General features: G+C 39.0%; 1 protein-coding gene across 4 annotated transcripts in view; it reads left to right on the top strand.

Moving 5' to 3' along the window:
- ITPR1 (inositol 1,4,5-trisphosphate receptor type 1) overlaps positions 1 to 9,592 on the top strand; it is a 249,558-nt gene extending 239,966 nt beyond the window's left edge. For all 4 annotated transcript variants that reach the window (XM_037905875.2, XM_043552286.1, XM_043552287.1 and 1 more), the window contains 2 exons: positions 466 to 627; positions 8,226 to 9,592. In XM_037905875.2, the coding sequence (XP_037761803.1) occupies positions 466 to 627; positions 8,226 to 8,312 (249 nt within the window). In that variant the 3' untranslated portion in view covers positions 8,313 to 9,592. The remainder of the gene's footprint in view (positions 1 to 465; positions 628 to 8,225) is intronic.
- The last annotated feature ends 7,117 nt before the right edge of the window (positions 9,593 to 16,709 follow it).

Consider the following 16,709-nt stretch of genomic DNA (forward strand, 5'->3'; position numbering starts at 1 on the left):
ATTTAGATCTCAGTTATAGCAGTTCAAGGAAGAACCCCTGTATATCTGTGGATAGGAGGCTGGATGGCAGTAGGCTCCAGAATTCTGACTGCTGGTTTCTAACACTGGTTAATGCATCTTCAAGTATTAACTATGGCCAGTTCGTAGTAGAGGACTCGTATGTTATGGTGGAATATACCTGTTCTTAAGGCTGAAGGAGTACATTGGCAGGAAAGGAGAAACGTAGGCTACAAAACCTTTATCCCTCTTACTCTGCAGTGCTGTCCTGTCTCTCCAGTGATGAAATTCTGTGGTGAGGCAGTTCTAGAAATCTCCCAACAGGGTGCAAATAAAACTGAAAGTTTGAACTATTGAGAGCTTGTGACTGAATAATATCGTCGTGTGCTGAAGATTTGCGCGCACACAGCCACACGCACAGTTTTGTCCTTGTCTAGCAATAATCATGTCCTTGTGTCTGAATTCCAGGAAAGAAACCTTGATTGGTTCCCTAGGATGCGCGCCATGTCCCTTGTAAGCAGCGATTCTGAAGGAGAACAGAATGAACTCAGGAACTTGCAGGAAAAGCTAGAATCTACCATGAAGCTGGTAACCAACCTCTCTGGCCAGCTGTCAGAGCTTAAAGATCAGGTAAGGAAGTTCTAGCAAAACACAGTTGCAGTGAGGGGGATTAGCTACTGATAAACTTCAATTGGATGGAGAGTACTGGAACCTCCCCGAACATTTGGAAAATTAGGGGAATTTGCAATCACTTGCTGTAAAGCTGGGGATAGAAAGGCGTTTTGGATTAAAGAGTTTTGTAAAATCTGGATTGATCTGTATTGGGAATTGGATGTTTACAATTTAACTGACTATACAAACAATGTGCAGAACTCCTTGTTCACTGCTGCCACAACGAACTCGCAAGTTTAGAAGAATCACCAATCCAAATTCCAGTCATACAGCCAACTGAACTGTCCAGTTCTAACAGAACTGAACATTTTCCAATTTACCCATCTTTTAAAAAGTAAAACTTGTTCTAAAAAACAAATCAAATTCATATTGTGAGCTGTGTATATAATGATTTCTTACCCTGAGAGTATAGAGTAATCCCCCTAAATCATGAAAATATCTTGTATGACACTGCTTATTGCCTTGTATAGTAAAGATTACCAACTGCAACTTCAGTTATGGGTCAGTGTTACTCAGCAGACTTGGTTGTAATACACTGACTTCTAATTGACAATAACACTAGAGTGAGAACTCAAGGATTTGAATGTTAACTTTTGTTCTAGATCCTTCCTTTACATAGTTATTGCAATGGTTCTTAACATTTAAGGATAGATTTCTTTTAGAAACATTACTCTTTCCTGTGACTGTGTGGCCTGGCAAACTATGAATATTTTATTACGGATGACATCCCAAGGTGAAATGCAAGTTGTATAGAAAGTTACCCTTCATGAAATTTTTACTCTAGTGAATTTTATTGTATTCTGGTCTTTGTATGTGTGTGTTTTATTGGAAGTCTGCACACTGCTAAATCCCAAAATATGCAGAAATATCCGCAAACTCTTATGCAACCTAGTGACCACTCTCTTATTGTTACATACTCGAGGTACTTGTGGCTACATCATCCATACATGTGTGACAGCAAAGAAGGCAGCTCCAGCACTTAATCACAAGCATCCAAAAAGGGAGTCTGGTAATTTACCCTGTACCGGCGAATATTGCCCTGAAATTGCTTTTATTCAGTTTTCAACAGCAACATCCCTGTGAAGAAAAACTGAAGGAGTGTCCCAAGCAACACAGTTCTTGGTTCTCTGTTCCCATTTTCCTCTGTTTAAATGGACACAGACCCTCAAAGAACACTTTTTAAATAGTTATTTAGACCATATCTCTTCCCTTTTTACACAATACTTCCTGTCGGCCTACAAATGGGAAATCTTGGCCCACATGGCAAAAATCCATGTTTTGTGGGGATACCACCTGGAGCCACTGCTGTCAGGAGATCAATATGGTTCAATCGTAGGTGCTTCTTTACTATTTGCTATTAACAGCGGAAGCAGCTTGGGGCAGGTTCTTTTGGACCATATTCATCTCAGAGATGGGCCTCCCCAAGAAAGCTCAAGTGCCAAAACCCTTTTCCATTTTGTGCTTGAAGTGTCCAACTGAAGATAAAGGGAGAAATGCTGTGGCTTGTCTGAAATTTTATATAGCACAAAATTACTAGTTATACAGCTTTGAACAATAACCTGAACCAGAAGAACACACCGACACCTTAATTAATTGAGTTTATAGATGTAGGCATTGGGTAAAATTCTTTGCTAACTTGCACATCATGGAATCCCAGAGCAGTTGATGGAGTTGCACAGGCCACAAGTAGTCACTGAATTTGGCTCATTATCTCTTCAACGTTTGATTTTTCCTACTGTAAAATGGTTGACAACTTTCTCTAAACTGATTGGTTGTTGCCACTGAGACTCTTCCTAGGGGTGTTTCTATTATTGTAATTCCCATTTTAAACTGGGATTAGTTCCACTTTGAATTAAATGAGATGCACCATGCTGCAGGTAGCCACTATTACAATCCAAATTTAATCTATATTAGAAACAGACTGTTATCCGTCAGGAGATAATAGTTCACTAAAGACAAATACTACCTGCCTGGCACAAATCTATAATTTGCACCATGCTTCCTAACTGGCAAAATTCCTGTTGTTCAGGTCTCCATGTACTGCTGTTAGAGTTACAGCTGAAGGTTTTATGGTGCATGGGACATAATCTTGCCAGCAGGCTGGCTAGGAAAAATATGTGTAACTGAGCACAGAGTATGAAGTGAATTAAAATGTTGCTGGTTTTTAACTGAACTATTTTATTATACACTTGCTTTGTAGTTTCAGAACAGTACACTGTGCAAGCAGGATAGGAAAACCCAGCCAAGGAATCTACTCTCAGGAGTGCATTTTCTGGATAGGAAATTTACATTGATAAAGTAGGTTTTAGAGTAACAGCCGTGTTAGTCTGTATTCGCAAAAAGAAAAGGAGTACTTGTGGCACCTTAGAGACTAACCAATTTATCTGAGCATAAGCTTTCGTGAGCTACAGCTCACTTCCCTTTTCTTTTTATTGATAAAGTAGTTAGTCTTTGCAAGAGAGTATTGGCTGAGATGCTCACTGTCCTTTTTTTTCCACTACGTGCTCTGCTCTTCTGGTGGTGAGAATCAGTCAGGTTAATGCAGGGGTAGTCAATAGGTGGACCCTGGGCCAAATCCAGACTGCCAGATGCTTTTGAATGTATTTGTCACGGAGTCCCCGGGCAATGCTCTGGAACTGCTCCCTATGAAGCCAATCAGACTCGGGGGAAGTCTCCTTTCTGTGAGCAGACTGTCTTAAGGAGACAGCTCACATAACTTCCACCTTCCTGGGTCTGACCTCGGAGCATTCAGCATCCTCTGCCCTACCGTGCGCTTCCCACAGCGAGTCTGCCCAGGCAGGCTCCTGGGGAAGCCAGAGGGTCCTGCACCCCAACTTCACAGTCAGACATGACTTTCAGCCAGCCAGTAAAACAGAAGGTTTATTAGATGACAGGAACATGGTCTAAAACAGAGCTTGTAGGTGCAGAGAACAGGACCCCTCAGCCAGGTCCATTTTGGGGGGCAGTGAGCTAGACAACCACATCTGCACTTCACACCATGTCCCCAGTCAGCCCCAAACTGAAACTCTCTCCAGCCCCTCCTCCTCCGGGCTTTGTCCCTTTCCCGGGCCAGGAGGTCACCTGATCTTTGTCTTCAACCCTTTAGCTCTCACCTTGCAGCGGGGAAGGGCCAGGCCATCAGTTGCCAGGAAACAGGGTGTTGGCCATTCTCTGTGTCCAGACCCCTGCACACACCTGCCCTTTAGGGCTCTGCAACGATCATACACCCTTATCCCACCACCTAGATACTTAAGAACTGTATAGGGGAAACTGAGGCACCTCCACAATATTCAGAGGAAACATTAAGAACAGCCCCGCTTTGTCACAGTATTACCATACAGTAATACTTGTAGTACAGTAATCTAATCAATTTTCACTTTGTGCCAAATATATATTTTCATCAGTCAATAATTTTGTGGCTAAGTCACATCTCCTTTTAACCTCGTGCTTGATGGAACCGTTGGCACTGATCAGACTTCCTAGATACACATAAGATTCTACTTGTTCTATCGAAACTTCATCTATTATCCCTTTTCCAAGATGCAACCGCTTTTTCATACGAGTATTTATTGTAAGTCCAAGTCGACTGCAACAGTTTTTCAAGGTAGCAAAGAATATTATCTGTTCAAATGTGTCTGCCAGTTGCACAACATCATCTGCATAGGTTTACAAATTTAACTCTAGATCATCCGATCTCCAGCCCTCCCACTCATCTGACATTTAGTGTCCAGTTTCAGAACATGATGAAAAGTGATGGTGATTCCGTGCCCCCTGGTCTTACACCACACTTTGACTTGACTGAGTTGCTTAGTTTTTCACCAGTTCTTATGGCACTGCAGAAGCCTTCATAAATAACTTCTGTAAATAACATCCGATGAAGTGAGCTGTAGCTCACAAAAGCTTATGCTCAAATAAATTGGTTAGTCTCTAAGGTGCCACTAGTACTCCTTTTCTTTCTATAATTGCAGTTATCTTGTCTGGAGCTCCAGAATTTTGCTACTTTCCATAATGTTTCTCTCCAAACCAAATCCTCTCTTATCTATGCCTTAATATACTCATTGGGTCGCTGTCATGCCACTTTGCCTGGAAACAGTTATCTTAAACATGTGACGTAGGTCTTCCTGTTAGAGGGTCTGACTCATATCCACTGCAGTCAATGGGATTCTTTCCATCAATTTCAATCAGGCCTTGGATCATGCCCCAGATGTATTTATTTCTAAAGCTTGCAACTTTCTACTGCCCAAGCAAAAAGAACCTTCCCTTGTTCTTTGTGAAAATGAGCTTTTAGATAGCTACTTCACTGCAAAGGCAGAAGAGGAAACCAGCTTCATTAATGTGATAGCTCTTAGGAATTCCCCTAAGTACTGTCACTGAGATAACCCTGCTTAAGTTGCAGGATGCTCCAATTATGAGACAAAACTAGTACATCTCTCCATCATATTAGGAAGAACTGTCTCCAGGAAGAAGAGCTAGCTCAGGGATTGTTCTGAATCAAATAAAGGGCAAATCTTTCATTTGTTTGCTTTACGATCTGACTGATCCTACAAGTTTCTGGGGATTGTAACTGTCATTAAAACTGAAATTCTGTGTGTCCACTTTGAAAATGCCTTTGAAATAAAATAAAAATGCACCAGGAACTATTGAAAATCTGACCATTTTTAATTCATTACTGTAAATGAGTATGAAGCACTTGCAAAAGGCATTAAAGCAACAAGTTACAAAAGTAACTCCCTCTCCAGTTAAGTAACTCACTCTCCAGATCAAGACAAAAATTGCTCCATGGGATCTTTGACGCTTCCAAACGCCATACTAGAACAATGTGATTCTGCATCTAGGTTTCATTTTGTTTTCAACTTGCATTTAGTCAGCTTATGCTTTCCTTAAAAAAATTAATTCCTCCTGTTAACTAAACTTGTATCAAAATTTAGCATTCTGTTTAACTACTGTCCTTCCCTCATTCTTTTACCATTTTGCGTGCCTCCTTCATATCTAATTGTTTAAATCCAATTGCTACTCAAAACCTTGCCCCCTCTGAAAGCATATGTTTTATTAATTTGTCCAGTGGAAATAATAGAATAATGGAAATAAAACCTACAAATAGGTTTTCTCTGTTAATTATATTTTAAAAAATAACACACACTTCAAACCCCATATAGCATTAGGAAATCTAGGGGTTAGAGTAGGGGAACTGAGCTAGGACCTGAGTGCTGCTCCACTCCTTTGGTGTGACTTTGAGAAAGACACAACCTGATTCAGCTCCATTTGAAACGGTCTCCTTCTATGAAAGTTAGATTGTGACCTTTACCCATTGGTTAAAGGAGCATATTTACAGATATGTACATCATAGAGGTGATTAGATTAATTAATGGTGTTTTAAAATGCTTTTCAGTCCTCTAATGAAAGGTAGTAGCAAAAGGATAATTCTGAAGATTGTTCACGGCAGTCCAGTCTGGTTGACTCATCTTGCCATGGCAAACTCCATACATTAATTATTCAATGCCTGACATTAGAAAGGGAGAATTTATTCGGTCTCTCAACGTATAGATTTTATGTAAATCTGCTCAAGTGTGTTTACTGGTAGAGAGCTGAAAATGCAAACAGGCTATCTCTTATCTTGGCATTGATTTACTGTCCCTATCAATTATATTAGTCAGTATTTGGAGTGAAATGTCCCAAAAACAAACAATTACACAGATTAGTAACCTGCATGAATATAGACATGATAGAAAAAGCACTATTTGGTTCAAATGAATTCCAAGCCAAAACAAGGGCCAATAACAAGGGCCAATAACAATTCATATGATATGAAAAATGGTGGAAATTCACATTGTAGCTCAACTTTTTAATGAAAAGTTATTGTATAAGCTGTATCTGGTTTGGATGCTAAATTTTGGTAGAGTGGGAACAATATCTAGAGACTGGTTTCTTACAACTTGCTATTCAATGTAAATGTTTATTATATTAAAGTAACTCCTAAAACAGAACGGAAGGAGTATTGATTAAAAAACTCTAAGTATCTTGACAGATGCATGGTAGCCTGGCTCCATTTATTTTTATTAAGTTTCAGTATGCTCAGTCCAGGGGAAGAAGCAATAAAAATGGAACAAGATTGTGGTCCTTTTGTGGGTTGACCAAGTAATGCTATGGGGGATGAGCAGTAAGAAGGTTGGGTCTCAGCACTTTTATGTAAGTCTTGGAATTTGCAGCCATTGTGATGGTAATGTGATGGAGGCTGAACAGTACCCATGTTATCCAAGGAAGAATCATCTGGTGTTAGGCTGAAGTTAGGGAGCCTGAGTTCTACTCCCTGCCAAAGATTTCCTGTGGGACTTCGGGTCAGTCACTTCAGGCCTGCTCTTCAGAAGTGCTGAGCACCTACAGCTCAGCACCTTTGAAAATCAGGCCCTATGAGTATGTCTACACTGCAATTAAAAATCGACGGCTGGCCCGTGTCAGCTGACTCAGGCTCGCAGGGCTCAGGCCAAGGGATCTGTTTAATTGCAGTGTAGATGTTCGGCCTGAACCCGAATCCTGCAAGCCCAAGTCAGCTGACACAGCGAGCTGTGGGTTTTTAATTGCAGTGTAAACACACCCTATATCTCCTTCTGCGTCAGTTTCTGTAGAATGGAGATACTTACCTTCTTCAGGGGTGATGTGAGGATAAATTCATTAATGTTCATGAAATGCTCATATTCTAGGATGATGGGGACCACAGAAATGCCAGTGTTACTGATTAAACTGGTGTGTTGGTTCTCTCAGGCTTTCAGACCTTAGCAGATTTCTAACAAGGTGTTGGGAGGGGTTGAACACAAAGAAACATGGATGATGGCTGCTTTGCTGTGCTCTGGATCACAATAATGAAGCGATATGCTTCTCTGTTAGGAGTGTCACTCTCTTTAGCTCGTATACCTTCTTCCCTCTCAAATTTGGTGGTGGTATTACATTTGATGTAAATTATTATTGGCAAACATCCAGAATTTTGGGTCTGAGGTTACAGAAAATGTTTTGTGGAAAAATATGTAGTTTTGCTCCTGTGTCCCTTATTTTGCATTATTGCCTCCTATCTCAGCTTTGGCAAATCAGGAGGGATGCTTGCATTCTTGTGACCCAAGAGTGAATTTCTACAAACAGTTGATATTTTCAGACTGAGATGAAGTCTCCCAACACACAGTACCCCTACTTTCCCCAAATAAGTTGTGGAAATAGTGGGAAGTCTACAGAGAATTATCAACACAGGAAGTTTTTGAAAGCTGTCATCTAGGTTAATTTCATGTCAGTAATGTGGCCCTTCACAGAACATTTTTTTGCAAAACAGCATCCGTCATCTCTGAATACTTAGTCACATGAGCAGGTTCACAGATATCCCCTGGTGGGTTCACAAAACAGGGGATATGATTGACCTTTTTAATCTATTCATGTTTAGCAGCCGGAAGTGCATTATTTGTAGAAAGTGGGTTTCAGAATAAACCCTAACCACAAATACAGCGATGGTTCATTCTGTGAGCTGACGTACAGGAAGTGTCTCGGTCTAATGAGCAAACTTTTTAATTTTCCAGATGACAGAACAGAGGAAGCAGAAACAGCGTATTGGTCTCCTAGGACATCCTCCTCCCGTGAATGTGAACCCACAGCAACCAGCATAAATCAAAAGGGTCGCATATCCCTCTCAAAACAACATGAATAACGCTAAACAAGAGTTCAGATTCAACCACTAAGGCTGCTTCTATGTATGATTAGTTCATTTGTAAATACCCTGTTTTTATATGTATGTATATGACTGCTACTATAAAAATCTGGGCATATGTATTGTAATTAGATCTTGTTGGCATGTGATTGGGGGTTATACTTGTGCCAAAAGTATGAAAATTGCCTTTTATTGGAAGGACCATAGAGACCCCTTGAATTGCACTTGAAAAGGATTGACTAAAAAGTATGTGACTTGTATTTTGTATTTAAAAACTAGAATAGCTAGTATTTATGTTTTTATACAATTGTGCAATATTAAATATGCAATCACAATATACTGGTAACTCCTACACATCCTAAAGGGAGTACACATCTTTGAATCTGGTGTGTTAGTACAATGTAATAAATAGTTTAAAATTACAAGTGTAAATGAGGGTGCTGCCAAACTGTGTTCCTGGTGTTTCATACCCCTGGGCATTTTTGTACCATGCGTGTAAATATCCTGAAATGCCATATCTGGCTGCCTCTTCCTCCGAGGGTTAACATTGGGAATCTGAGCTGTTAAATTGGTATACATTTAAAAAAAAAGAAAATTTGGTTCTTAAATATTCTTTGGAAGCCTCCAGATTGAGGTGTGTTTCAAATGATTATTTCTTAAATATAGGAGACCACAGAAGGTCAAATGTTAGTTTTTGAAGAATTCAACAGATTTCTTAAAGGGAACTTTTTATGCAAAATTAAGTTTGGGATGAAAATATACTGCTAGTAAATCAGTGTAATTTCTTAGAGTTTTGTGCCATACCATTTAGATGGTTTCTGAACTTAACATTCCCCATGTAGCCTTTTCTTCTTTTGTTTGTTCATTAGAGATGCACATTCCCAGCCAGGAGTTTTAACAAACATGCATTGCACCATTAAAGTATGAACTATCCTATTTTAGGACTTGTAGTTGAGCACTGACATAGGTAGTACTTATGAAAGAGACATTTCTTTGGGGTTGAGTTTGTGTTTTCCCTCCATTTGGTCACTTTTGTTCCTGGTATGAAAAATATGAAAGGAACCTCTTTTTTTATATCTGTCACCTAGTTTTGTACATGGACCTCATTTTACAGTAGCTAAAATTACTCTGCAATAGTGTCTAAAAAAAACCCAGCAGAGTTATGGATGGAGAGCTACGAAAGTTTGTAAATGCATAAACAGAAGTATTTAAATAAATGATGCAGAATAATACTGTACAGTTGACAGACTGCTGTTAGTTTGTTCCCTTCCCATGAAATTGTATTAGTTTTACCTGCTGTCCTAATCCATGTTCCTTTTATTAGGCTAACCTTCCTCTACATGAAAACCACATGACTGGGTAGCTAGAATACTTTAAAAGGCAAGGATTTTCTTAGAATGCTGAAATGAGCCATTGAGGGGGTGATCTTTTATTAACAGAGCAAATAATTGGCCTTTGACAGTGGAAACTACAGTGTTCTATAAATCTCTCTAGGGATGGTTCTCAAGCTTTTATGATCGATATCTTAGCTCAGAGGCTCTTCATCAGAGCAAGGATAGGGAGCCAGTGTCCCACCAATTGTTCTGCCCACCCCGTGCAAGCTGAAACCTGCAACAGAGCTTAAAACACACTCCAGACCCAAGCACTGTGCTCTCAAGAGCAATCACTACAGATCAGAGTGCACACACTTGACTGGGAGGCAGCAGGAACTAGCTGTGGTACAATTAATAGGTTCTTAATGTGGTAAAAAGGTACAATTGTCTGCAAAGGGTAGGAACCACTGCTCAAAATCAGAATGAAATGTCAGATAATTTGCAATGAACGGGGTGGGGAGGAATCCTGATTAATACCACTGTAACCAGAAATATTTTTATAACTTGAATTTTTTTAATTTCTCAAGTATACCAACAGCTTAGTTTTATTATGACAGTGTTAATTGGGGGGGGGGGGGGCGGAGAAGGGAGAACTACGGGCAGAAAGTAAAACAATTTTCTTGTAATATTTAGTTTTGGAAATGAGCACTTGGTATGCACCAAGTCTTTTGGTACTTTGGTATTTATTGCTCTAGTGGATAGTCCATCCAGTAATATTTGTCAATCAATGAAAGAATCAAGTTAGTCTTCCTCTCCTGAATTTCTTTGTGGCTTGTGTTCCTTATTCTCACGCTTCTCCCAGGTGAGGGAATAAAAGAGAAGGGAAAAGGTCCCTCCTTGAAGTCAGTGGCAAAATTTCCATTGACTTCAGTGGTGCTGGATCCTGGCCATAACAATGACTGGGGCTTCTACGCATTACCACAGTACAAATAAATAATAGAAATCGGACCAAAAAAACCTCCCATCTCCGATCACAGCCAAGTTTAAGGGGATTCCGACTCCTGATTCAAACTTTGCAGATCATGCCTACCTGTACTTCATAAAGAGACAAATTGAGAACCTTTATTTAAGTGCAACATTTATGTGCTGTTAATCTTTTGTATCCAACAAAAGCTGATTGTGCAACTTACTAGAGAAGAGCTAACGCCCTATTTGCATATCATGGACTATAAATGATCAGGAAAAATTCCTCCAGCTCTAAAAACAGGTGCCATCAATGCTTTTAACCCAAGATGTTTGATCATATATTTAGTCCAGGATTCAGTGTTGGGATCCAAGAGGGGGAGTGACAACTTCAAGACTCTTACACGTCTATACTTTAGAAGACATACGAGACTCTTATTGTCTAACTCGTAAATTTTTTTCTAACAGTATGATAAACCTTCCTAAAGACAGCTCTGAAATGAATCAATATCCAATATATGAAATCCTGGAAAATGTGTGGAGTTGGTATGTAATTTTTTAACTCAGTGGAATAACTTAACAGCAAAAGGTAACTTCCAGGAACAAAACTACTACTGTCAAACCACAGCCCTAACATGAGTACAGAAGTAAAGGACAGAGACTCGGCCTTCCTTCTTGATGTGTATAAGTCCAAGCCTAACGTTTATCCTCAGTGAGTAAAATAATATGAGCCCCACAACTTAGTTTGCATCTCATTGACTGGTAGGTAATTGGGGGAGGGAGAAGGGATATGCTGTTTAAAACTTTAAATATTTTTATAGCAGTTTATATATATTTTATTTTGGACGTTAGATGACACCAGACTTCCTAAGTACCTCCCAAGTATTTTTCAAACATATAAAAAAAAATAAACTTCTCCCCCCTACTCAATCTATAGGAGAAATAGCTGGACTAGTTTTATAGGAGTTCCATTTTGTTTGGGTGTGAACAACTTAATGAGGGAAAACCAAGAAGAAGGTGCAACCTACTCCCCTCAACCTCTGTGAGAAGCAAGTATTAATCTCTCTACCTCACTTTCCATAGCTGAAAAGTAAGTAACTTGATGCAGCTTACCGAGGGGAGTTAGTTAAAGAATTAAAAACTCTCAAATTCTAATCTGCCTCCCAGCCCTACATGCACACCACATTTCTCAGATTCACAGGACTTTTAAAATGAGATTCCCATATTTTAAAGTTTGGGGGTATAATTATTTGTCTTAAAATAACTTTGTCTGTGGCTAACCTGAATGTGTCCTTCTGAAGAGGAACAAAGAATCGGCTAGTTTCACTAATAATGGAAAGTTATAGAGGGGAAGTATCTCCAATTATTTTTCACTTTGCATCAACGGCTGAATTGCTGACTGAGAATTTTCTTCACTAATGAAGCAGGTGACATGGTAATCAAGACAATGCAAAAATGTTTAGAAAATATAGTTGTAATGCAGTGGTCCTATGATTGCTACAAAGACAGTCTAGACTTGTCATCATTTTACAGCAAATTGGCACAGAACAGGACAAAAAAAACTTGGATTACGGTCTGTGTGCTAACTGCAGGGACTCTCAATAGAACTTGTGTGATGGATACCTTGTTATATAATGGAGTCTTGATTGATACTTTGTCAGTCAAGTCATAATATAGCTCCACATAACAATTCAGCTTGTCTCCAAGACTGGGAAATGCTCCTACACACATACTTAATAGGTTTTTTTAAAATTGCCTATTGTATTTTTGAACAAGAGAAACGTATTTGGAGTACTTTTCCTTTTACGTTTAAAAGATAAGCATCTGAAGACACTGCCTTGTGTTTTCTCTGTTCCATGGTCCTACTAACAATTCTTTAATTTTTGCAGACACTTATAACATGCCTAAAATGGTACATAAAAAGACTAATGCAAAAAATGTATCACCTGCAAAAATGTCCAAAGTGATCATTAAAAGTAGCTGCAGCAGTATGACACATGGAAACTTGGAAGATTCTAACACTGAATTTATTTTTTTAAATGAGACTATTGATCATCATGGGACTGGTTTCCTAAACCCTGCAGTGTATACACCTTAACTTGTGTATTTCCCGACGTTTAAGTGCTTAACTGTGCAGCCTTAATACTTAACATCAAGTATTTGCATTTACAAATGAAATAACCATGTTGTTAATCTTTTAAAGATATGACTGATACTAAATCATGATAGGATGATTCTTAGAGTAGAAATAGTACAAATGTGAAGCTGACATTTGTGTTGGTGAAATAAGTGCTAAATATTGCAGGGTGGTGAGAGATCTTTGAGTCTGATATTTTTTAACTACCTTATCCAGTTTTCTTCAGACTCAATATTGTAATTCAATAAATGTCAAACGTGTAAAAGTAAACTGAACTGTGTTCTTGTCCCATGCCATACTACAAAGCTGATTTGTTTTTAGCAACTAGCAAAGATGCTGGAAAACCCCTACAAAGATTTCATTTTAAACAAAAAGTACCAAAAACTCCACCAGTTTTGCATCACAAAGTAGTGGTTAAAGTAAAGACTTGAGTAAAGCAGCATGTTTGTGGTTTTTGTGGGTGGATGGATCTCAGAATGACTATCAGTCTTTCAAAGGGGAGATCTGCATGTCATCTCTGCATATGACAAGCAAAATCTATAGTGACAAATATCTTTCCAACAGTAGTCTACAACATTAGCCACATAACCCTCTTGCTATACACAGTACTCATCATGTCAGCACTTGGAGTATAAACCCCTTTTTTTCAGACACTTATGACCAACAGTGAGATAAACTTAGAAAGGAAAGTCAAGTATGGAAGTGATACTAAAGCTGCAATCAAATGGCACTTCAAACATGCTTAGTTATGTAAGATTAAAACTGTGATATGTGTATAAGGGGCACCATACCAAATAGCTGCATTAATTTATTATCCTACTTTTATGATGTTCTCATGGGTACCTGTGGCACTTTTCTCTGTAGTATCTGAGCACTGGAGTATGACTACACACTGATGCTTGGAAGTGAAATTACATCACACTGTAAGGAAAAAGAAAACTAAAACAACTTGAATAATTTATGCCAAATCAAAGGAAGTCTCAAGCAATTTAAATGCAGTCACAATCCCAGGATGCAGCTATTGTATGTGTGGAAACAAGCTGACAACTGGTAACATCTCTATAGAAGTATGTTCCCCTCCCCACCCCCCACCCCCAAAAACACCACAGAAGCAAGAACACCAGAACTTTGTTCAAATGTAAAAGCTGGTTTGAACTGCCATCATCTGTCAGATCCCTCCTGAAAATTCACTCCTACCCCTTTAGTGTTCCATCACCCATTCTCTCTCTGATGCTATCTGCTCCCACTCTGGCACCTGGTCCATTTTTTTTTCCTGTTTAGGAAAAAAATGTTTAGTGCCTCGATCTCAGTGAGGGATTGACTCTGCACCATTCCCCCATGTTGAGTAGTACTTACTCACTCATTGGCAATGGGACCACTTGCACAGGTAAGTGCTACTCTCTGCTAAGGAAATGGTGCAGAATCCAGGCCCTTTGATTGTTAACTCCTTGCTGCAGAGATTTTTGTCTTCTTGTCTGTTTCCTCCTGTGGTGCTATATAAATAAATATACAGGGCAACAAACGTTAACTAACCATCCCAATCTTCTATGTATTAATTTTTTTAAACAAAGTACAGTGTCTATAGCTTACATAGCAGTGTGAATCTAATGTAGTGGAAATAATATAGTTGTGAATTCCATTAACCTTTGTGTTTTCCCATTTGTTTTTACATCACTGTCTTTAGATGAGACTTGCTGAAATATAATCCATTATCTCTATAGGAAACTATTTATGTATAGTATGAATGACAGAAGTAACAATGTACTCACAAATCATACTGCAGAAAATGATCTCTCTCTCAGGGTTCTATTGTGGCTGACAAGTTCATAAATGTAGTTTTATTTAGACATCATACAGATTTAATCAACATGCAATTCATAAATTTTAAGGGACCATTATGATCATCTAGAGTAACTTTCTGCATAATACAAGCCATAGAATGTCACCTAATGATTCCTGCATCAAGCCTGATTACCAGTAATTGAACCATCCCATACCTTTCAGAAAGATATCCAATTTTGGTTTAACAATTCCACGTGGTAGAGAATTTACTACAATCCTTTGTACTCTGTTTCAATGGTCAATTGATCTCACTGTTAAAAATGTACGTCTTATTTCCCATCTGAATTTTTCTAACCAACTTCCAGCCACTGAATCTCATTATGCATTTGTCTGCTAGACTATATAATGTCTAGTATCAAAGATATTCTCCCTGAGGAAGTACAGTATTTTATATAAAACAATTTAGGCTGTGGCCCCTTGGGCAAACAATTTGGTTATATAAAATAAAATATTCATCTAAACAATACTCTACAGAAAGGACATGCTCTCTCCTGAATTAAACACCCGAAGTATGTGTAGCCTGAGTTGTGATAAAAGATGAGCTGATTTTAAAATAACTAGAAAACTGTAGGATTATCACACACCATCTCTAACAAGAGCTGTGGAGGGGCAGATTTTAGAGGAGCTAATGACAATATGTTAACACCGATTAAATCCTTGTGTGGGTCTCTGAATAGGTGTTATAAAGTGGAAAAATAAATAGGCAACAACTTAAATTGTCCAGCCCTAAATGAGGAGTTGCAGTACATGGAACAGTGGCATAGAGACACAGGTAGACAACATTAATCAGCACAACTGGTACTAACTTGGAGGAAAGTCCCATTCTGTATACACCATGGTTGCGAAGAATTACATTAAAGTGTGTCCAGTACTATCATACCCCCACCTGTCTGAAAATACATAAATCAGTAACTAACCACTACTAGAAAGCATATGGCCAAAGTCCTCATCTGCTGGACCTTCCCTTGGGCTCAATCTTAATTGAAATGAATATTAAATAGGCTAAACTATAACCTGGTGTTAGCTACTTCTAATCTAGGCCCTTCAGTTATATTGGATAGATTTCCACAGGACAGACCTATGTCTCACATGCATCAGGTATGAGTAGGAGCTATTACCATGTCCTGAAAACAAAAACACCCACTATCATTTAAAAACTAGTTCTCCGAGGTTGGCCAACAAAATGAGGGAGGTCAACCGTTACTTGATACTCAGAAAAAGACAGCTCCTCAGCCCTCAAGACATTACATTTACTATCTCTATTTATATGTTAAATTCAGCAGCCTCTTCCTGCAGAATAGGCTATGCTGTACACAGCTGGTGACCTGACTGATAGTTAACTTAATCTGTGTACATCATTACTGTACTATAACTGCTGGACAACTGATATATATGACTCTTGCTATGCTTAATTATATTAGGGTCATATGTTACATCATCTCTGGAATGTACTTTGTGAAATGCCACTAAAAATCAAGGTGGAAACAACTGCAAGTCATTAGCCTTGTCCTGCTTCAAGAAACATGTGACGATCTTTTAACGCACATGCTGGTACTGTATGAGCATTCCTCTATCCAATAAAGGAAAAGGCCTTTTGTGCTCTGTTCAAGGCTGTGAAGCTGTAACATGCTGCTACGGTGTTCATGAGGTTGCCCCCCTGTAAGAACACAGCCCATCAACGTAAAGTCTGCCACCAGACCATTGTACCCAGGGGCACTGTCTGGCTGGTCTTTGGAGACTAATGGTTACTGACCCCATGACAATGAAGTAATGTGTGTCACTTCTGGATCAGATAAATGCCAGTCATTTTAGAACCACTACTACACATGCTACTGAGAAACAGACAGGAAACAACAAAAAGTCCCACAACCAGTGCAACATAAACTCCAATCCTTACCTGGAATGCTCAATGTTTTTTTTCTGGTGCTCATTATTACTTACGGAGTCACAAATCCTTGTTAGCCTTCTGTTAGGTATACCTGACTTTTCAAACATTTTGTTCTATACTGAGTCAAAACTCAACCTAGTTTAGCACTCCTAATTTGGGGGGAGGGGAGGAAATCAAACTGTCAGAAAATCTATCCTTGTGGAGAGGGGGAGA

This window comes from Chelonia mydas, chromosome 7, assembly GCF_015237465.2.
Source record: "Chelonia mydas isolate rCheMyd1 chromosome 7, rCheMyd1.pri.v2, whole genome shotgun sequence".
Classification (NCBI taxonomy): Eukaryota; Metazoa; Chordata; order Testudines; family Cheloniidae; genus Chelonia; species Chelonia mydas.